At 43.3% G+C, this 17,335-nt stretch overlaps 1 protein-coding gene across 8 annotated transcripts in view; it reads right to left on the minus strand.

Annotated features, from left to right (window-relative positions):
• Positions 1 to 17,335, minus strand: part of LOC128453098 (calcium/calmodulin-dependent protein kinase type II subunit gamma) — a 53,668-nt gene that overhangs the window by 4,627 nt on the left and 31,706 nt on the right. The window contains exons 7-20 of one of the 8 annotated variants that reach the window (XM_053435771.1): positions 16,526 to 16,628; positions 16,085 to 16,168; positions 15,895 to 15,989; positions 14,022 to 14,144; positions 13,203 to 13,286; positions 13,056 to 13,098; positions 12,018 to 12,077; positions 9,362 to 9,402; positions 7,177 to 7,257; positions 5,782 to 5,826; positions 4,540 to 4,594; positions 1,726 to 1,833; positions 639 to 714; positions 408 to 502 (exon numbers count right to left, since the gene is read on the minus strand). In XM_053435771.1, the coding sequence (XP_053291746.1) occupies positions 408 to 502; positions 639 to 714; positions 1,726 to 1,833; positions 4,540 to 4,594; positions 5,782 to 5,826; positions 7,177 to 7,257; positions 9,362 to 9,402; positions 12,018 to 12,077; positions 13,056 to 13,098; positions 13,203 to 13,286; positions 14,022 to 14,144; positions 15,895 to 15,989; positions 16,085 to 16,168; positions 16,526 to 16,628 (1,093 nt within the window). The remainder of the gene's footprint in view (positions 1 to 407; positions 503 to 638; positions 715 to 1,725; positions 1,834 to 4,539; positions 4,595 to 5,781; positions 5,827 to 7,176; positions 7,258 to 9,361; positions 9,403 to 12,017; positions 12,078 to 13,055; positions 13,099 to 13,202; positions 13,287 to 14,021; positions 14,145 to 15,894; positions 15,990 to 16,084; positions 16,169 to 16,525; positions 16,629 to 17,335) is intronic. The other 7 variants (XM_053435773.1, XM_053435772.1, XM_053435775.1 and 4 more) reach the window with 7 other exon arrangements.

Raw genomic sequence — 17,335 nt, forward strand, 5'->3', positions numbered from 1 at the left:
ACTAACTTCTGCTTCACAAGGAATCAAGTGTATTTATACTCTAAGACTCTATAAGTTGATTTGTTAGTGGTCACAATATCAATCTTCCCTCTTAGCAGAGCAGCACATTCATTCATCCAGTCGCTGACTACTCTCGCTCTACCTCAGTCAATCCAGAGCTACTGAAGGTGCAATGTCAGCCCTGCTTCAGTCTGTTATAATGAAGTGTGGAAAATGCCCTGTGATTATAGCTGATTTTCCTACTGGGACAAATAAAGAATATGTATGTCCATCACACACACAAACATTGTAATTGGACACATCTGTAAACTGTACAGAGACACATTCAGGACGTAGTAATGCCAGACGTGATCGGATCTGTTAGGCCTCTGATGAAGATCCACAAAACAGACTGAAACTGAACGTACGATTATCAAAGTAGAACTTGTGGAAGTCCATTCCCTCCACCAGGTTTCCCAGAGCTTCCGGCTCAAAGGACGTGAGTCCAGGGTCACAGATTCTCCTGTCGGGAAAACAGGAACAGACGTGAGGTTTCTGTGGTTTGAACGTTTTGAAGTAATGCTTATTTTTTACAAGAATTATTTTTAGGTTGCAAAAGAAGTGAGAGGCTTCTGTGTGAGTGGTGTTCTCAGACTTACGTGTAAGCCTCAAAATCCCCGTTGTTGATGGCTTCAATCAGCTGCTCAGTCATCTTGATGATCTCCTGTTTGCGAGCTGGAAGCAGTGAGACAGAAAGACGGGTGAGGGAGGAGGGCAGGAGACAACCACGACACCAAGATGGGTTTTAAATGGGAACATGCAAGTATCTCTCCTCGTTTCACTGAGTCTCTGCCTGACGAGGCTGCGAACCTCTGACCTCAGATCATTTAATGGGCTCCGCGCCTCCGGCAACAAGGACCATGACATTTGGAGTCAGCCTGTGCAGAAGACACCACGCTGTTCCCTCCACGTTACATCCAGTGAATCACTAAATGTCTCAGAATGTGAACTCAACTGAGCTCCACTGAGTTTCACTGAGTTTCTGGTTCAACTGTCACAGCCCCAAAAAAACACGACCCAGTGAATGACTCTTTTTTCCAAATACCACCAAACTAGGCAGAAAAAACAATTACCTTATTGCTCAGAGTCACTAGAAATTAACGAAATTTAGTCACAAAGATAAGGGAGTTAAAGTGCCACTCCAGAAAAAGCACACACTGCAAACACACACACCAGGGTTTGTGTCTGACAAATAAGTCTGTTTGTCGCCCCAAGTCCTCAAACTGTAAACAAGCTGCACAACCTGCACGGCACTTACTCAGTTTGACGCTGCTGCCTGCAGGGGGCGACAGAGTGGACCTGGGTTCAGGGCAGGAGCTCTGAGCTGCAGGGGCTGTGGGGCTGCTAACAGCCTCCTGCAGGGCACCAGCTGCAGGTACAGTCGCCCCAGTTAAATACCATTACAGTTACCATATAGCTGAGAACAAATTTCTACTCGACACTAAATATTATGAAGCAGCGATTGTAAGAAACTGGATTGGAAATTTAGGAGCGGTAGTCTGGACTGGGAGCCAGTGGGTGGCAGCAGAGGACGGGGAGAGGGGGGGAACTCGTGCAGTGATGGAGAGATGGAAGGGAAGAGGTCAGAACTGCTGCTGCAGCTCTGATGCTGAGTGTCAGAGGGGAAAGTTCAGGACACAAAGGTCAGAGCTGAGGGTGGAGTCGGGTAAACTGCTGCTAACTTACAGGTGGGTGGTGGGCAGCGAGGAGACAGGGTCGGGGTCTGCTCCTCAACAGTGCTGCACTGGCTTAACACTGCACTGTCTGTACTAGTGGAAAGACAGACAGCAGCCACTGCCCCCCGTCATAAGACAAACACACAAACAGAGAGCGTGAGATGATCAGTCCGGAAACTCATTAGTCAACAGATCCATGATATAACCGATGAATGGGTTGATGAGATGCCAAAGTTCACGGAGCACGAGGAGATTCAGTTTTTGTCGGATCAAACTCAGAAGCCACTGGATTAAAAAGAAAACCAGCAAATCATCACCAGTTGAAATATTTGCTTCGTAAACGCATCACGCAAATGATTAAAATGATCGGGAATGAATTCTCTCTCTCGATTCTCTTCGATCTTATTCCTTCACCAAACGCGCCGACTAATAATTTTTCCTTCTAAGCGACACACAGAATAAAGGACACAGATGTGGAGCTCAGTGAGGTGGAGACTGTGAGCAGCACAAACATGAAGACCACAGAGATCAGGCGCACCGGATTTGAATAAGTTTGAATGAAGTTTAGTTTAAAAGTGATGTTCACACAAGTTGCATCATACCAGGTGGTTTCAGCACAGAATTTAAATATGACTCTAACCTCTAATGACAGTTTTTTGCCTTTTGGCGACAGTGGACATAATTGCAAGCCAAACACTGTCATATTGTATTTTAATAACCTAAAATACAAGGATTCTTCCAGTTTCCACATTTGGAAGTTACAGAGAAACAATCATCGTTCTTCTGAAGTCATGTTTCCGGCCACATCATGAATATAAGTTCCTTAATATTCAGAAAGTTCTGTTTTCCACCAACTCCTGAAAGACATAATCTGGCTCGTGAGTTCCTAACTTTGAGTGTCAGCCATTTGGTGCTGAGTGGGTGGTGTTCAGTGGGTTTTCTTTGTTGCAGCCATTTGCCTGCTGTGACCAAGACAACACCATGAGAGTGAGTTCTGTGGCTGACAGCTAAACAATGAGCTGAAGTCTCCCGCTCCACAAAGAGGGGAACTGACGGTTCTCCTCCGCAGCCTGCTTCATCACATTGTTTCCACATTTAAAATATTGATCAGAAGAGAATTTGAGAACACTCAGATATCTGGTGCAACAGGCTGCAGAGAGCCTGTGGCTGCAGGGCTGCAGGTACCGAGTGTCATTCTGGTCACGTTCCTCTATAACTACCAATGTGTCGACCCGGTGCTTCATCTCACAGAGCCACTGCCTCCTCGTAGTGTCTGAGTAGAAAAACTTCAGATTCACAGAACTTTCCATCTAAATCAACTTGAACTAAATGAATTCAGCCTCAGAGGCAGACGGAGGAGAGAGCGGCCTCTCGATTGCATGTCACTCTGAGATCGAGAGCCGGTAAACCCACGGAAAGCTGCTCAAGTAGCTAGATTAACTCTTTTCTGGAAAGCTGCGGGTAGCTCCGTCCTACTTCATCCACCTGAAAACATTCAGGCGTCAACCTCCCAGCGGAAGACGGCTAATTAAAGGCTTAGGTGGAGAGTGGCATTAATGCGTGCGCGCACACGCACACACACACACACACACACACACACACACACACACACACACACACACACACACACACACACACACACACACACACAGCCAATCAAAAAAAAGAGGCAGAGGTGCCGACACTCGGTCGAGCACAGTGAGCGTCAGAGTTGTTAATGAGGATGTCACACCAAACTCTTGATCTGTTGAATAAAACTCTCTCTACACTTTCCACCATGTTAGTTTTACAGTGGACTACTCTGTATTTGTCCATATATACGTGCACAGGGTTTACATCTCATTCATCTTTCCTCTGATGCTCACAGGCATCTCTCATCTGAACGGATTAACTCACTGGACGCAGGCGACAGCAGTGATGGAGGAAGCTCTCAAACATTTTACTTAAAAAGTCAGAAGAAAACTTTACACTTTTTAAAGTCAAAATCTGTGGGTTTTGTGTTGGTTGCATTTTAGTTGTGTAGCCTGATCTCACAGCTTTTACTGGATTATCAACCCTTTATGTAAAAGTACAAATACATCAAAACCGACCAAAGTACAACTAAAAGTAAAATGACTTGCTTTAAAATATACTCAAAATATACATTGTTAGTTTATATTGAGTTTACATTGTAGCTATTTATTATCTTTTAACAGTTCCTTTATCTTTTATTAATTAACTTTACTGAGTGTGCATTTTAATTATCCTTTTGGCCGCTGCAACATGTTAAAACTTATCTCATCAAAAGTAGAAATACTTTTCCCTATTGCAACAGTCTAGTACTTTGCGTACTGTGTATTTTGGTTACTACAAGAATAATATGATTGTCATATTAATCACTTGCTGAGTCTCAACACATTTCAGGTTTTCTTCTTAACCAATGACGCTGCTGCTGCTGCTGCAGGAGGCGGAGTCTAATGTTACCTGCTCACTCTAATTGGATCAATGGACCAATTCCGTTGGTGATTACTTAAAAAAAATAATATGAATGTTGTGAACATGTAGCACAAGGCTTTGTTAAACTGCAGAGGAGAATAAATTACAGATATGTTGTGGAGTAAAAGTAAAAAGTACATGAAACTGAATCTATTTAAGAAAAGTACAGATATATGAAATAAGTACACTCACAGAGTAAATGTACTTTGTTATGTCGCGCCACTGAAACCACTCCCCAGGAAACATGCACTACCTCTGATATAAAGTGAAGAAATACACCGGGAGTTTGTCATAATGTTCTGTGGAGGTAAAGTGAACCATGCAGAGAAGGTGGAAGTTGGACAAGTACCTTTCCTACCTTTCATGTCCTCATCATCTGCGTTATTACAGCTCTCTGTGGAGCCCTGTCAGAGAGAGAGAGGTCCAGACACAACAGAGGGAGGACAGAGGAGTGGGTGGGGAGAGAGAAAGACGAGGGACAAGGGGAGACAGCGAGACAAATCATTCTTTTAATGCTTCAGTGAGACGGGAATCGGGGGGGGGGGGGGGGACGGTTTGGACACTCTGCCCACACGGACACAGAGACAACCTGACGGACAGATGGACGGGTGGACGACTCCCTCCCAGGAGCACAAACCAGCCGGGACCGCAGCGAGGGGAAGCACGGAGAGCCACGCACGCCAGAGAGGGTGTGAGCCAACTGAACAGCTGTCACTAAGTTTAACACAAGTGTGTGTGTCGGTGTGTGTGTGTAACTGCAGCAAGTCAGTGTTGTTAAGAGTTAGTGAGAGAGTCAAGGTTTGTAACAGTGTCAACATTTAGTGAATCTACACAGAGCAACTAAAGAGGTTAGAGCTGGTTCCAGGTTGAGGAACAAACCTGAGGTGATGTTAGAGCTGCTGTTAGAGGCGGGGCAGGATTTTCTCTTTTAGATCCGTGTGAGAAGGAAACCAGTGAAGATTCAATGTGACTGATTCAAATCCATTCACACTGAGGTGTAGCATTCTGTAGTTACCGGATTTAAGTAGATAATCTAATTTCGTTTTTTATCAAACACAGTATGTCTTGAAATAGAATCTTTTAAACAATAACGTTGAAACTAGCTCAAAGTTCATGTGGTATAAACATATTTTAAAACAGATTAAATTTGCCTTCAAATTATGCAATAAACGTAATTAGTTAATTAAGTAATAAGTTATTTTCCTAATTTTTATCATCTTTTATCTATTTATCCATTATCTAAAATTAACTCACAAGATTCTTGGTCGTTTGAATTTTTGACGGATGAACTTTAAATATGAAACCATTATTTAAAAAGGCAGAATAAGGAAGTCCAGTTATTAATTGGCAAAGTTAATCAACTTGTTTTTCTTCTTCAAGATTATGCACATATAAGTTATGAAGCTAATGGTGTTTTTACATTGAAAGTCTACAGTGGCTCAATAATTGTAAACCAAGCTGGAGTTCAGAGGATTCCATTCAGGAGGAGGAATATTCGTCTTTTTGTATTATTCAGAGAAAATCCTCCACGTGTTACCTGTGAGTGTTAGTAACGGCTGCTGGTGGCTAGTGGTGGCAGGAGGAGGCTTACCTTGGTGCCGTCAGCTGGGTTGTGTACCACAGTGGTCTGGGCTTCCTGGGGGGAGGTAGGAGACACTTTACCATGCAGGGATGGAATGGATGGAAAAGGGGAAAAGGGTGGACGGGGATTCACCAGAGAGGATACCAGGGAATATCAACGTATTCCGTGAGGACAGACAACAGACACGTGTGCTCGCAGAGAGGAGCTGCAGTACAGACGCTGTGGATCATTGCTGGTGAGTGAATAGATGATGTTCAGCGTCCTGTCGTCTACAGGAGCTTTTTGAAATCCTCCAAAATGAACAAACAGCCATGAACACAAATATGCACCTGCCAGGGTCACGACTGAGGAGGAGGAGGAGGGTCCTGTGAGTGAATCAATAACCAATTTCAAATTTCTGACTCACTTATCGTTCTCTGGTTGATATCAACCATCTGTTTCTTCTGCAGTAGTGATTGTGAAGCCGCTCCTCATCCTCAGTCCTGACTCTTCCACACAAACATTTAACAAGAAGCAATTCAACATCTGAGTCATCACAGTCATGGTGGTTAAGTCACACTCCTGATCCCGACCAACACCGAAACCAACACCCAGGAACCTGAGAACATGCAGCCCCCTCGATACCATGTTGGATTGTGGGGAGCTAAAAAGTATTTAGACATGTTTTGGGTATTTTAAGCATCTAGTGATTTACTTAATGGTGAAAAGTAAAGTTTCCCTGTGTTTGGAAAAAGCCCTTTTCAAGCTCTACTGTATGTTTCCTACATGGCTCCTTTCCACAACATGTACAATAAGAGGGGCTGCATCCTCATACAATCCTCATGTCTCTATTACACGTCCGCTCCAGCTCCTGTTTCACCCAGAGCTCCTCATCGTGCACATATCAAAGAGCAATATCTTAAAAATAACCCGAACCCGTCTTTTGATGTCGTAAGACGTTCAGGGTTTGTGTTTTTTTTAGAGCTCTGTTTTCCAAGAAATTGCAATAACCCGTCTGACTTCACAAGCAAAGCGCCGGAGCTCAGGTGACACACAGAGGAGTCACCGGGGCTTGATTGAAGCGTCTGCTGTGGGGCCGCAAAATGAAAGTCATCCGTCTACCTGTCGATGTTGTGCACTGTGTAAATATATATATCCACAGGAGGTCTGGGTAAAACACGAGCCAGGGGAGACGCTCCAACGAGAAACACAACAACAACAACACAGCCGTTTAATCTTAAAGTCATCGAATCCATCACATTAATCTGTGTTCAGGACAGAAGCAGAGAGGATGAGGGACAGAGCAGATTTGACTCCACGTGGGATGTGACAGGAAGATGAGAACTAAAACATTAAAAAGATGGGAGACGGTGACGTGGTGCCAGGGAAAAGCAACGTGAGAGAAACCAAATAGAGATGGGGTACCATTGGTGCTGAAGATGACATGCTGCTGTCTTTGGTGCTGCTGCTGCTGACTACACTGTTTTTACTGCTGTCTCCCTGCGACTGGGGCAAAGAAACACAACACAGAATGACTCCCACTGCTCCCACTGGGGCTGAACCTACAAACCACAGAAAATGGAGCCGGTTAATGGCCAAGATCAATATCCCACATCATGTAGGACGGTAAGATTTAAAGCTACATAATCCAGGAGTGGGACGTTCGATGTTAAACAGATTTATCTGATTATCTGTATCAGGCTTCTGCACCTTACTGCCTGGTGCATCTCACAGTAGTCGTTTTTAAATCCTCCTGTTGGTCTGTTGATCTTTAACATGACCTCTCTTTATCATCAGGAGCAGATTAAACGTCTTCAACAACCTCCTAATGTGTTGAACTTATACGTGCAGATTTTGTTTCCATTATAAACCTGTTTGTTAATTTACTGACAAGCTCTTTGAGTCTAGCCTCCTGTTTCTACACCTGCTTTCAACGACTACAACTTCCACAGAAAGAAAAGAAAAAAGTACAGATCAGTCAGCACATGCATTTCAAATATAAATATCACAAATTTAAAACAAATTCCAGAAATGAAAGTTTTATAATATAGTCACCAGTCCGCGTCTGTGCATGCAGTGAGAGGCCTCGAGTTTGTTCTCTAATTGTTGAGCGAGTGCGTGGAAGTGTGTATTACTTGTTATTTAACATTGTCTTTTCACCCTAAAATGATCCTCCATAGATTTTACATATAACTCAACAATAAGTAACGAGGATTAAGATGCTCTCCTGCTCACAAATAGCATTAAGTTTCAATTTGATCATGAAAATATTTAAAGTAATGAAAAGACTATGATGCAGAATTCGTAAAAAAAAAAAATTACATAATTTACTAAATTACACTGTTAAGTTTCTAACAAGCCTGAACTCTTATCTGCAGGTGACCAAGACAGCTGTTTTATTCAGAGGAAGAAGGAAGAAAGCAACTGAAACTCAAATCAAAAAAATAAAAGATGATACAATAAATATACAATAGTTGAAAAATGGGGAAATGATTGTATATTGATGTTAACGGTGATTAAAAATTCTATGAGGTCAGGGATGACAAGTTTGATGTCAAGATGCCTGATTTGATCCATAGGTCGGGGGGGGGGGGGGGGGGGAGAGATGAGTGTGCATCTGTGTGTGTTTGTCACTTGTCAGGATTTGGAAATGGTTTCGGTGACACCTATGGCAGAACAGGGGGCGATGCCGAGATGTTGGATGAAGTTAGGAAAATCCAAACAAAAAGCGAACAAGACGGAAAATGTCATAGACGATCTCTGCGTAGGGGGGGGGGGGGGGGGGGTCAACTGAAACGGAGGCGCGGGGGGTGGGGGGGAGGAGGAGGAGTAGACTCGGAGAGAAGAGGAGACACGAATAATGACAAATGGATGAAAACGACAGAGCCGATCTCACCATCAAACAAACACTCGAGCTGGACTTCCTTTTCTGACAGACAGCAATGGAGAGGAGGAAAAAATAAGGGGTCATCGAGAAACAAGGAACTAATCAAAGTATTAAAAAAAGAAATAAAAGAAGTGAAGCTGCCATTTTGATCCCAGAAAGAGGGGAAAAAGGAAAAACAGCTGCACAGGAGCAAACATATTGAAACCCCCGGTGGAGCAGTGTGTTTTATTGGAGGGCTGGTTATCTATGGTTTAATTTACTGTGTGTAAGAGGGATGTTGTGTTGGGCGCTTGTTGATGATGGCGCTTCACTGCATGCACTGAGGCTGTCAATCAAACCGAGCAGCGGGACGTGATGGAGGCGCGAGTCGCTCAGAAGAAATAAATGGTGGTAAAAACAAATATCATCCTAAACGTCTATGACTCTTCATCATGTCCCTTATTATCTCATATAAACACGATCAACCCACAACTTGATATTTTAAGATCTATCTTTTCCACTGAGCCACAAAAACATTTAAATCAGAATTTAAAAAGAGTAGGAAAGACTCTGGAACACAGAGGTAACACAAATTAAAGGACATACTTCTGTTTTCAGATCAAAACACACACAGGTTATTACTGAGCAGTTAGGGGGACGGACTGAAAGGGAGACAGCAGAAGACAGGAAGAGTCAGAAAGACAGGAAGAGTGGATGAGTCCCTCTGGGGGTCAGAGCACTTACCTTCACACCGTCCGACTTTTTGTTTAGTAAAGTTTTGCACGCTGAAAGAAAGAGAGAGAGGAAAGTGTCACACAAGCAGAGAAGAGGCTGAGATCGCTCGCTCAGCAGAACTAACAAACTCAGGTTATGGTCAAATAAAGTAAGTCCAGTGATGAAGTGAACCTCATGTCACAATAACATATCTCTGAGAGAAGAACCGCTGCTTAATGTTCTAAAAGGAAATTTGATATTTATGACTGAGAATGAAAAACAAACTTGGAGAGCGAAAAAAAAACGGATTAAAAAAATATTATTAAAATTTAATTCGTTTCAGAGCAGGTGCGAGCCCTGAAGGTGTTGATGCCTTTTGTATTCCAATGTTTACACTAAATATAAAGTGAGAAATGAGAAAGTCATAATTATAATACATTGAGTTAAAGCATATGAGTTCATAGGTTCGATTTTTTTAGCTATCATTTATATCTTTTGAGTCCAAACTGTGATGATAAAGAATATAAGAAATATCTCACAGACCAAACACTAACTTACTGTCTGTTAGTGTAAATTTAAAAACTCTGACCTGTTGTCATGCACCTGAACTCTGGAGCACAAAGTTAAAACCACACAAACGAACAAATAACTAATAAAAACACACACAGAGATGCACAGTTGCTTCAGAAAGTCTTCAGGCATCTTTTGATTTTCTCATTTACTAAACATTGAGTTCTTTGCCAGCTTTGCTTCTTCTCGGTCACGTCTCTACAAGCTCTACCGCCCTGAACCTGAACAGTTTATCTTTCCTGTCAGATCCTTCCCAGCTGCGTCAGGTCTGCAGAGAATTCCTCAGTGGCTTGAGGTTTGTCCCGACATGCAGTGTGAACTGTGAAGGGTCGGAATACTTGTTTATCAATGAGACATTTCAGTTTTCAGTTCCCTTTAGAAGTAAATCTACAAAGTGACAGGACCTGAATACTTTCTGAAACGACTGTGGACTCAAAATAAACACAAACAAACATGGAGTCACGTCTCGATGATTCGCCCCTTACCTTCCGTTTATAAAGAAGGAAGGAGGGCGATGAAGAAGACAAGAAAAACATTAAAATATTGTAAATATGTAATACTACTCATTAACATCTGAGCTGAAAACACCCGTCAGGCTGTTTTGGATTCATGCAAAGTGGTTTATCAACACGTCTGACATGCAGCATCCACCTCAGACCTGATCAGACTCTGAACAGTGACTGAGCAGAAACCTGTCAAACACAGGACGTGATCCACCTGATCAGAACACAGGTCCCGTGTGATTGGCCGTTCGACAGACAGCTCGTCGGACACTCACCTGCTCAGGGCTCAGGATGCTTCACACCAACTGAATCCATTTTAACGATCTGACATTTAGTCTGAAGCATTCTGAGCAGCGAGGCGTTTTGTGGTTTTGTCCGTTCACACAAGATATATAAACAGGCAGGAGAGAGAGGAGAACAAGAAGAGATCACACAGGACACTGCACTCGGTCCTCCAGCTTCCCATGCAGACTGGTATACTGGACAGTACTGGACGCTCATTCACATGCTTGGCTGGCGTTCAGTGCCAGAGCCGTGCAGAGGAGATGCAGCGAGCACAGGCAGGCATCGACTGGGCATCGACTGGGCCGCGTGCTGGAGATACAAACCAGTTCAAAAGTAGGTGGAGCTGGTGAGTGTTAGACTGGGCAGACACCGTGCAACTTTAGAACTGTTGTTACTGTACGACTAAATCGATGTGAGACGCTAAGGACAGAGTACGAGTTTGCTCCTCACTGGTTTTTTGTCGAAGAAGAAGACGAAATTTGTGCGATAATAAAGGAAATAGGGAGGAGCTAGCTGCTTTGATCAGATTTTATGATTCTGTGATGAAACGACATGGAGGCAGTTGAATAAAATGTAATTAATATGAGGCTTCTACATTGTAAACTGATCTCTACATACAAGCTGACTACTTTACTGTAGGAATCTCTTTATCTTCCTTTTCTTACTTTCAGCCATAAACTCCATTTCCTGTTATTGTGTTTGGGGCGTTTCTGTTCCAGAGCCCGAATGGCGGCCGACCACAAACTGTGACATGTCAGTAACTCATCCAACCATCTGACAGCTGTGAACTACACTACAAAAAAACACATTGACAAAGCTGATAAAATCGTTCGGATTCAGAAATCGCATGAAAATCTGGCATCAAATCTCAAAGTGTATGCTCGGCTTTAAAAACGGTTGAATATTGTCGGTGTACAGCAGATGTTGTTGGCTGGAGGTCAGAGGTCGTTGGCTGGAGGTCACGGGGTCGTTGGCTGGAGGTCACAGGGTCGTTCTGGGTGTCAGCTGCTGAGTTCAACACGTGGACCAAAAGATCTCGTCCTGGAGGGTTCTCTTTGTTCATCAGAGCGTCAGGACACGCAGCCAATACTGAGAGGTCAGCTGTAGTTTTTCATTTACATGTTGGAGTGTGTGTGCCGCGTGTGTGTGTGTATGTCGGTGTGTGTGTGTGTGTGTAAGATGCCCCAGTGCAATGATGACCATTCTCAGGTGGACCATCAGTGAGCAGGCAGCAGGCAACAGGGGGAAGGGGGGGTTCGAGCAGACCAGGACACATGCCAACAACCCAAGTGCAACGTTGGCAGCGCCCCCCCCGCTGGCAGACGTACCTTCCGTTGCCATTGTGGCCGTGCTGGTGGTGGCGGCAGGGCTGGTGTGCTGTCGTCCCACTATTGGACAGAGAGGGATTCAATGTGGTGCCACAGGCGAGACAAGAGCCTCACTGGAGCCTGACAGCAGTCGGCTTCCTTCAGATTTACTGTGTCATCCAATGAGCCGCTCACCATTCATGACATTTTAACTTTAGAGAGATTCCCCTGAAACTCCTTTATCAGTTGCAGACGAGAGCATTAACGGTGAAAACACGAATGCGAGAGCCACACGACAGAAACACAAAAAGCATCTGTATCAACTTCTGCATTCGTGCTGCAGCTTTGTGTGGTTGTGTCGTCACTTTTTCATTCGTGTTGTCGCTCCTGTGGTTGTGTTGTAACATGTGCATTCACGATGTGGCTCTTGCATTTGTTTCCTCTGTTAATGCACTTTAGTGTGAGACGTCTCGGCCACCGTGACGGACAGATGGGAAACCTTTGTACCAACATGCTTCTACCTCATCTCCCTGGACTCTGTGGTAAACCTACAGTTCTGTGTGAAGCAGCTCAGAGGTCTGCCCTCCTCAGGCGGCATCAATCTGGACCAGTAAGAAGCAGTTGGCCCTGATCCACCGGAGCTGCTTTACTTACATGAAAGCATTTACACACACAGGGGCCAGCAGCCATAACCCATTAGCTCGCTAGGCCGAGGTCCAGAGCACAAATAGGAGCGTTCAATCAAAAAGCGTTTCAGAGATCAAACCGCTTACGAGGAGGAGATCAAAGCCAAACCCCCGGAGTGCGAAATGAAGACTGCAGACAAAGCTCGGACAAGAGTAAAGTGTGCAGTGAAAGGGGGGGGGGGGGGGAGGAACCGCAAACAGGAAGTAGAGCAGCAGGACATCATTGGAAGGATCAGGAAAAGACAAGTTCACACTGAGATCTATTTTAAATTAGACTTAATAACAGATAGTTTGAATCCAGGTTTCTTCTTTGTGTGTCTTCATTCACACGCAGGTATCGTTGGTATTACTGTGATGAGTCAGTGAAGCTCACCTGAAAAGTTCCTGGACACCAGCATTGTTGTGAGGATGGCTCCCTACAGACACACAAAGATCCACAGTTTAAGTGTTTGTGTTGTGTGGGCGTGAATGTGGGTGTGTATGTGTGTGTGTGTGTGTGTGTGTGTGTGCTGATGCTCACTTTAAGTTTCCTCCTGGCGTTGAACTTGCGGAGACATTCCACAGTCTCTTGACGGTGCATCATGGAGGCCACAGTGGAGCGTTGCTGTGTGAAGACAGATAAACACAACTTGAGTGTTACACCATGTCGGGGGGGGGTGCACTCACTCCATTATAACTGAACGACAAGGAGGACAGACAGTGTGGAGGCAAAGAGTCCATTACTCCTGCATTAGGACACCTCCCAGTTCAATTACTGGTCCTTGAGTGTTGATGCTACTGCTACACAGTCTGGGGTCCAGTATTGATTCAAGCAGCAATAGGATCCAAACAGATTGAATTAATCCATCAAAGATAAAGAAACTTCTTAGTGCTGAAGTATTTTCCTCTCTGTTGCTGTGAAGTGCAAACGAGCAGTGAAACTGGATTTAGGCCTTTACAGAGAAAACCAAGAAATATCACATGTTTGGCAAATTAAGTGAATTCTGACATCTCCACTTATCTTGTTCTTTGAATAAAAGTTACCTGAAAATCTAAACAAGCATTTTGGAAAGAAACATCAATGTCAGATGTGTTTGACAACTGTGGTGTCGACAATCAAACAGTTTTAATTCTTTGAGTGCAATCGAAATGATTGTTTCTTTCAACCCAAAGTTACAAATCCTCTTCTAGTAAACAACATAGATATTTTAGTTTATCTGTTTGGTTCGACGTGAATTGAAAACTAAGCTGTTGGACCAAACAGCTGTGAGCCGAAAATAAACAACTTAACATATTTAACAAAAAAACAAAGTGATGACTTTCCCACAGGTGACGTGTGAAGGGGACGTGTTTGACTTACGCAGACCCAGGGATGCTTGATGGCCTGGTCGGCAGTGATCCGTTTGGCCGGGTTGATGGTCAACATCTGATTGATCAGATTCTTGGCCTCGGGGGTCACGGTGTCCCACTCGGGAGAAGGAAACTGACCAAAGAAGAAACAAGAGATGTCAAGAATGTGTTTTATTGATAACGTGCATTCAATTGAGACAACACAAATATATCATTATGAAAACATGTGAAGATACAACTTCTGATCTGAAATTGAAACATTTTCATATTATTAATTATTTAATAAAAGTTGACAAGCCCTGCAAATACAAAATGGACAGTGAAGCATGAATCACAGGATTCTGGACCTGCAGAACAACTAATTCTCCTTTTAGATGCCGATTTCAGAAAGAGAATATTTAGACAACTGAAAGAGTTTTTTTCTAAACAAATAAGAGCGAGCAGAATGTGTGGCGGCTTTCAAGGTGCATCCCTCTCCTTATTGCATATGCTTTTAATAGAGGACATCACAAATATGAATAGTGTTGACAGAGGTGAGCTCTACACTGAACTTTTTCATCAGAGCCGAACGCTGGGTTGTGGTAAAATAAATGTGCATCAATTACCAACTTGTCTATAACTAAATGTGCCTTTTTGTTTATGAACACAACCTCTGTTGAGTGTAAAGCAAACAAGCAGCAGAGGAGTTATGGTGTGTGCGCAATATAACTGGAAATTGATGAGCTGCAAAATTATCTTTGAGATTTTTACGAGTGCAGTGGACAATCATAATCACATCAGCTCCTCTTAGTGGAACAGCTCTTCCTCCTCATCTCTCCTTTTTGTTTTAGCACATTTCATTTGTCTTCATAAATCACTTCATCGCAAGTTAAACACATTCGATGCTTCCTAATGGAATAATAATCATGATAAAGATGATTGTATCATATTTAGTGAACCGGAGGCTTTCAGATTGGGACGGAAACTCAATGAAAACCACAGCACTAATCAGTCCCATGTAATTTACTATGTTGGTCGATTTATTGTAACTTTATATTTTCCTGTCACTGTATCGTGTTTGTTTCTGTTGATTTCTCAGGATTATTCATTTTCAAATAGGTGAGAGAACCAGGTGGAGTCTTCAAAGTCAGATCTCACTCCAGTCACCTGTAACCCCCCCCCCCCCCAACAACATAAAGTACCAAACATGTTCACTACTCAAATTCTAAGCAAGTAGTCAAGAGACATCAACTCCAAACAGTGTCAGTTGTCGATTAGAGACAGAAATGATGGAAGGTATCTACACGACAATGATGATGTTGGAGAAGTGCACATTGTTATTAGTGCTTGTCGCTTCATATCAGTGTTCTTATTATGCACATTCATTAGATGTGGTTGCTTCCAATTACGGGAATTAATACGGGTATTAAATTTCTGTCTCCCAGAGGACTTTGACAAGATCTGATAAATAAGCCTATTGCTCTCTCTCTCCATAGTAAATCGCTGAAGATTAAAAATGATCCAATGACAAGAGGCAGGCAATTAAAACTTGAAATGTAATATTTAAATGAGTTTGTGCGACAGAACGTGTTATCGGATGAGACTTGAGATGAAGGTGTCCTGCAGGGCTCGTGGTGAGAGTTGACATTCACGTCCATTATGTTGCAACAGGAAACAAAGCGTGTGTGGTGCAGTTCAAGATTCTAGAGAACCTGCGATAGGAGCTTCCCCCGATCAATAGTTTTACATTAATAATAGATCAAATAACTGACAGTGAATTCTCCGGTGGCCTTTACATCACCTCAGTGGCATTTTCCTCTCCTCCCCAGTTGAAGTGAACTCTAAACTCTCGCCCGTGTTTACCTGATGTTTTGATAAACAGAAGTAGAGGAGAGTGAACTCACGTCATAAGCACCAGCCTTGATCTGCTGGTAGAGTTTGTGTTGGTCCTCGTCCCAGAAGGGGGGGTAGCCCACCAGCAGGATGTACAGGATCACACCTGACGCACACAAACACACACACGTTCTCTATGAACAGATTTACGTGTGAAGGATAGCTGTGGCAGCATACAAGCATTGATACTGGTTGACTGACCACATGCCCATATGTCGACTGGTTTGCCGTACGGGTCCTTCCTCAGCACCTCTGGAGACAGGTATCCTGGAGTTCCTGCAAAACCTGCACAAACACAAACATTTACATCATCAGTGAGTTTTACAAAGAAAAACAAGCAAAAAGATACATATTTGTGTTAACCCTCTATTTACACTCTTTATCATCCTCCTCTTGTTCGGTCTTTTTTTTATGTTGGTGATAAATAAGCTACACTTTTTTTGTTGTTCGGTTGTTTTCTATAATAGTGACAAAACCCAGCATATTGTTTTCATGTTCTGAGCCAACAAGCTCTCTGCTACTTTAATGCTTCATGTCCTCCAGCAACAATGATGAGTCTTTGACGAAGCTGCACAAAGTGAAAACTGGTAGAATGAGGCGACACATTATTCTATTTGTTATGAGCCGAGTGTGATTTCTTACCAAACCAGGCCTGCTGCTCCCCCTGCACCTCGATGGCAAGACCGAAGTCTGCGAGCTTCACCGCGGCTCCCTTCATCTTACTGGCCAGCAGCAGGTTCTCCGGCTGCAACACAGACACACACACAGATCATCAGGATGAAACTTTTTTACTCAGGTCGGCAACTGAGGACGGTTTTCAACATTCCTTTGTCAACTGGTATTTGTGTAAAAGGTAAAAAATACACAAGATGTCCATCCAGAGCTGGAAAATGAAAGACTTGAGGGTCAAAACTCAAATCAGGCGTTTACTGAGATCCGGTTGTCAAATTCATCTTTGGACAAACTCCTAAGTTTAGCATGAAATAAAATATAAATCACATATGAGGAGGAAGTAATACACAATATAAGAGGAAAAAATACACTTCATTAAAGGAGGAAATAGAGAAGCATGTCCCCTCCTTCAGAAAACGACTCTCCAGTGGAAATGAGCCATGAACTGGACGAGCAGGCGATAAAGGAAGAATCTCTTCACTCAGCTCCGACAGGATTTAACATTTCCACACTCGTCCGACTGAGTGAGAAGTCCGGACTTGAGCTGTGATTTACTTTGTGTGAAAGTGTGTCTTCACTTTCCTCATTTTGATCTCCGTGCTTCATAGTTACTCTCACTCAAGGAGAAGAGCCCGAGGAAACATGTGAGGTCAAGTGAAATCTGACGAGAGGTCACGTACTGATTAAAGCTGCACAGCTGTTTGAGATTCACTTCCTAAAGGTTCCCTTCATAATAAAGGGTTGTGAATATGACTGTACGATACTGCTGCTGTAAATACA

Source organism: Pleuronectes platessa, chromosome 12 (genome assembly GCF_947347685.1).
Source record: "Pleuronectes platessa chromosome 12, fPlePla1.1, whole genome shotgun sequence".
NCBI classification, from domain to species: Eukaryota; Metazoa; Chordata; class Actinopteri; order Pleuronectiformes; family Pleuronectidae; genus Pleuronectes; species Pleuronectes platessa.